Below are 6,000 nucleotides of genomic sequence, written 5' to 3' on the forward strand. Positions count from 1 at the left end.
TACGTCTATACTCTGCAAACCATTGTGGAGTGCATAGCAGAGGATACTTTTGTTCTCAACCACTATCACACACACTTTGCTTGTTGCCATTGATTACTCCTCCCTCTTCTCCAACATCTTCCATACACATGATCTGGCTGCTGCTGAACATTACAACCAGTGCCCACCTGATTCCAAACCTATGATTTCCTCCCTACTCCCAACTTCATACTTAAATAACTACCTTTTCCTTTCAGGAGCAGAGACACAAACAGATCAGGAGCACAGCCATGGGAATCAATATGGCTCATTTCTATGCCAACCTTATCAGAGGTTACTTGGAGGAGGCTTTACAGGAATCCATAATCCTTCATCTCCTGGCTTAGTTTAAATACATTGATGATATCATTGCCATATGGACTCATGGTGAGACTGACCTATTAAAATTTTTGGAATCTCTGAATACATTTTCCCATTTGAATTTCACATGGCCCTATTCTGAATATCATATCACTTTTCTTGATATTGATCTCATTCTCACCAAGGATCTTTACAGCAGTAAACCACAATTCTCACCTCAGTCTTCACTGGACATAATTACTAGATCAGCCTAGTTCAAAAGCAGATTTCGAGGGCCAATCGTTGTACTTCTGATCACCCCAAAAATGAACTTAGGAGTACACCTCTTGTCACTCAGCACTATCCTGATCATGAATGCATTAATCAGTTATGTTGACAAATATGTTGTTGATGTGGTCTTCAGTCCTGAGACTGGTTTGATGCAACTCTCCATGCTACTCTATCCTGTGCAAGCTTCTTCATCTCCCAGTACCTGCTGCAACCTACATCCTTCTGAATCTGCTTAGTGTATTCATCTCTTTGTCTCCCTCTACGATTTTTACCCTCCACACTGCCCTCCAATACTAAACTGGTGATCCCTTGATGCCTCAGAACATGTCCTACCAACCCATCCCTACTTCTAGTCAAGTTGTGCCACAAACTTCTCTTCTCCCCAATCCTATTCAACACTTCCTCATTTGTTATGTGATCTACCCATCTAATCTTCAGCATTCTACTGTAGCACCACATTTCAAAAGATTCTATTCTCTTCTTGTCCAAAATATTTATCGTCCATGTTTCATTTCCATACATGGCTACACTCCATACAAATACTTTCAGAAACAACTTCCTGACACTTAAATCTATACTCGATGTTAACAAATTTCTCTTCTTCACAAATGCTTTCCTTGCCATTGCCAGTCTACATTTTATATCCTCTTTACTTTGAACATCATCAGTTATTTTGCTCCCCAAATAGCAAAACTCCTTTACTACTTTAAGTGTCTCATATCCTAATCTAATTCCCTCAGCATCACCTGACTTAATTCGTCTACATTCCATTATCCTCGTATTGATTTTGTTGATGTTTATCATATATCCTCCTTTCAAGACACTGTCAATTCTGTTCAACTGCTCTTCCAAGTCCTTTGCTGTCTCTTACAGAATCACAAAGCCATCGGTGAACCTCAAAGTTTTTATTTCTTCTCCATGGATTTTAATACCTACTCCAAATTTTTCTTTTGTTTCCTTCACTGCTTGCTCAATATACAGATTGAATAACATCGGAGAGAGGCTACAACCCTGTCTCACTCCCTTCCCAACCACTGCTTCCCTTTCATGTCCCTCGACTCTTATAACTGCCATCTGGTTTCTGCACTAATTGTAAATAGCATTTCGCTCCCTGTATTTTACCCCTGCCACCTTCAGAATTTGAAAGAGAGTATTCCAGTCAACATTGTCAAAAGCTTTCTCTAAGTCTACAAGTGCTAGAAACGTAGGTTTGCCTTTCCTTAATCTAGCTTCTAAGATAAGTCATAGGGTCGGTATTGCCTCACGTGTTCCGATATTTCTACGGCCCCCCCCCCCCCCCCCAAAAAAAAAAAAAAAAAAAAAAAAAAAAAAAAAAAAAAAAAAAAAAAAAAAAAAAATTCCGCAATATCCTGGTCAGACACTGTGCTCCTCTTGCACCCATTTCCGTACCCCACATCTTTTACTCCTGAGACCATCCCTGCTGTTAGACTTGCCCTATGCATCTTCCTACCACAACCTACACCAGCCCTGTAACTAGCAAATCATATGCTATCAGAGGGAGAGCAACCTGTGAAACAATACATTATGTATCAGCTGTTACGTGAACATTGTTCAATCTTCTACATTGGTATGAAAACCACTGAGTTATCAGCTAGGTTGAATTTATGACCTGTTTCATCAGATGTGCCATCTAGATTTTTCACCCGGAACCCAGTTTCTTAGAACTGATGTATTTGACTGTCAAGAGAGCAATGCATGAAGCCTACAGTGACTACTGTGACAGAATACTGTGAAATGATCTCTCACAAAATCCAAAGACATTCTTGTTGTATGTATAGGTTGTTAGTGGCACCTAAGTTAGTGCCCAGTCTCTAGTGAATAAGACAGGAACATAAGTTGATGGTAGCAAAGCAAAAACTGAAATGCTTAACTTCAGTTTCAAGTGTTTCTTTACAAAGGAAAATCCAGAAGAATTGCTTCAATTTAATCCTGATACCATTGTAAACATGAATGAAATAAATATTAGTATCAGTGGCATTAAGAAACAGCTGAAACCATTAAAATTGAACTAAGATACGAGACCCAATGGTACTCCTATCATATTCTATACTGAATTTGCAGTTGAGTTTGCCCCTCTTCTAACAATAACATATTGTAGATCCCTTGAACATAAAACCATGCCCATTTGTTGGGGAAAAGCATGGGTCAAATCTGTCTACAAGAAGAGTAGTAGCAATGATCCACAAAACTATCATACAATATCCATGACATTGGTTTGTTTTAGAGAACATATTCTGAGCTCAAATATAATGAGGTATCTCAAACAGAATGGTCTGCTCCATGCCAACCAACATGGATTTCGAAAACATCAATCATGTGAAACCCAACTTGGACTTTTCTCACATGACGTACTGAAAGCTTTGGATCAAGGCAGTCGGGTAGATAGCACAATGTCTGTAACATATTTTCATAAGCAAACAGACAAAATGGTTTAATGAAAAGCTAACAGTAAATTCTCAGGAACACATCAGACATAGAATAAATATGACACTTTTGAAATTGGAGACTGCTTTGTCCAACAACAGAGAGATCTAAGTAAAGAGGGAGAAATATGTTATCCACGGTTCAAGATCCACAACAGGGATCACTATACTGTTTTCCATTTTAATAATTTTAACAGGGACCACAGTAGTTGTCCAAATATTAAGACAGTATTATAATTCACATTAAAACCATATTTTTCACAAAACATCTGAGATATCTGGTGTAAGTAACATTGAACTGACTGAATAACTGCAAATAAGCAATTTCATTCATATATGAAAAACAGAATGCAATGGGTGGAGGTCTCTCAAACCAAATTCAATTATACAAAGTATCACCCTTATAACCTAGAATATTAGAGGCCCTCAAGAAAGCATGCTGGGCCTAATACTATTCATCAGTTATTTTCACCACAGTGAAACGACAAAGCTGAAGAAAGCCTAATGCATGTATGTGGATGTACAGAAAAGAACAAATTAACCCAACATGAGGGAAAAAAACAGCAGTGTTACTTTCTATATGAGCCGAATACAACAGAAACTCCATAAAGGTGAAAGATGAGCTCACAGAATGTGTACCAAAAACAGAATTTCTAGCGATGCATGTTGGCTCATAGTTAAAGTGAACTGAGCATATTACAGTCCTCAGAAAGTGAATATGCACTAGAACAACACATTTTGCATATGTCCATTCTGTAATTAATTATGGCATATTACGACAAAACCTGCTGGGGGAACAAAGGAATAGATTGTAAAACAAACTTTAAGCTACAAAAATGGCTGCATGAATTATAACAAGAAGTAGCAAGAGAATTCACTGCACTGAGTTGTTTAAATCTTTAAGAACTTTGACTCTTCCATATAAATACATTTTGCAAACAGTGACGTAAAGAAAGACACTAACCAGTATTCAATAAACATGTCTATACAAGAATATAAAAACAGATTCAGTCCAAGTTACTTATCAGGTAGAAACCTAAAACAAAAACTGCAAAAGGAATAAAATTACACAACAAACTTCCACAAGTGATCAAAGACCAAAATGAAATACATGCCTTTAGAAATACCCTTAAAAGTATCTGTTAGAAAAATGTTTTATACTGTCACAGATTAGCTAAAATGATATATAAATATCTGTGATTAAGAGGCTTTTTACAGCATATTCTGTAGAATATTTAAATGCTATAGAAGAATGTGATATAGTAAAGCAAATAATGTATGTATCTATTTATGTGTCAGAACTTGTGTACAGTTATGTACGTATATGTCTTTGTTGTGTACATTTAAGTGCTGACATCATTCATATAATTTTTACTGTCTAAATAACAGTTGTGTGAAATGGAGAGGTTGCTAACATAAATGGTAAACTTTTCTATGTCATCAGTGATAACACAATACTACTGCCAGTTTATATATTTCTGCATGAAAAATGCTCTCATGCCTTCATTTTGAAGTGCTTGGTCATTGAAATGAAAAAGTGCATTTATCTACCATGCAGGATGAGAGGAGATGTTTATTTCATGTAGGTATTAAACTAACTGTATACATATGCCCATTAATGCAATTTGTTTCAGATGGAAGCATTTCACCGAGTGCGAGGAGTTGATCTGAATCCACTGGGAATCAATTATCGCCCTGTTCAGCCTATCAATGGTCGTGAAATACAGCTAAATTCTGCGCCAGTGATTTTACACAGCAGTCTACCCCTTTCCATTTTTGCCATAATCCTTACAACTTTTCACAGTCAACTCTGAGTAACAGCTGAAGGTAACAACAGAAGGAAAATTTTGTGGTCAAAATAACAAAAATAACCAACAGACATTTTAGATGTTAGACAATGGAGGTAACTAATTTCATTTTCATAATACCCCTCTAAAAGCAAAATATAACAAGTGACTGTGCTGTTGTAAACTTCATATGGGACTTATATTGGAAATTTTGGTCACATCAGACTTCATGAATATTACTTCTAAAGGAACGAGCAGGTCTTCCACAGTTTGAAGGATGTGGCATGAATTAAGAACAGCCTCACTTGAAACTTTATGTGATGATTAAAACCTTCCCCTTCATTATTCTTTAACTACATGACCAAACAGAAGTGCCTTTGGTGTCCAGTATAAAGTATTTTGCAAAAAAGGGATTTGTTATACTATTATTTAAATAAAAGCTCATATTGAGTATATATTACATGGTTCCCCATAATTGCAGACTTGCTGAAGCAGGGTTTTGTATACCTTCTGAAATACATACAAATACTCTTTAGGTTACCACTAATACATAATGACATTATCTCATTAAGGAAAATATGATGACTTAATCATAACTGTTTATATTACATTACTCTTTTCTGCTAAGGAAATGTGAGTAATCAGTATTTTTGTGAGACTTTTCACCGCTACCTGAACCATATATCTGTGAATATTTCTGTAAATGAAAATGGACATTAGAATATAATTTGTTAATGTACGTTATCTTTTGGCAATTTTTTTAGAGACTTTATTATAACTAAATGTCCAACAGTTTTTTTAACTTGTTGGTCAAGTAAAATCAAAACTTAATTCAATGGTGTACAAAATTAACATGTATTAACAATTTTTCTAATAAAATAAAAATGAGCAAAGGAATGGTGCAGTTATTTTTTAAATTCATATCTGTACTGCATATAATTTTCTTATGAAAAGGACAGTGCTTGTGAATTGGTGTACCTATGACAAGCCAGTAGTGTTTCCTGAATATGTTGGCCACAAAGTATGGCAGTATGAGGACTGTAACTGTTGATAAATACAAATAAAACGGTTTCCTGCAACAGTAATTTATTTAATTTATCATTAGACATTTCATAGGTTCACACCTCATCTTCAGGTCCAGAACTGTTTTTTGGATTTCC

At 35.9% G+C, this 6,000-nt stretch overlaps 1 protein-coding gene across 1 annotated transcript in view; it reads left to right on the forward strand.

Moving 5' to 3' along the window:
• LOC126338929 (putative carbonic anhydrase 3) overlaps positions 1–5,737 on the forward strand; it is a 406,570-nt gene extending 400,833 nt beyond the window's left edge. Inside the window, exon 7 of the mRNA XM_050001590.1 lies at positions 4,688–5,737. Coding sequence (XP_049857547.1) covers positions 4,688–4,867 — 180 coding nt within the window. The 3' untranslated portion in view covers positions 4,868–5,737. The remainder of the gene's footprint in view (positions 1–4,687) is intronic.
• Positions 5,738–6,000: the final 263 nt, after the last annotated feature.

The sequence above is a fragment of the Schistocerca gregaria genome, chromosome 1 (assembly GCF_023897955.1).
Source record: "Schistocerca gregaria isolate iqSchGreg1 chromosome 1, iqSchGreg1.2, whole genome shotgun sequence".
NCBI classification, from domain to species: Eukaryota; Metazoa; Arthropoda; class Insecta; order Orthoptera; family Acrididae; genus Schistocerca; species Schistocerca gregaria.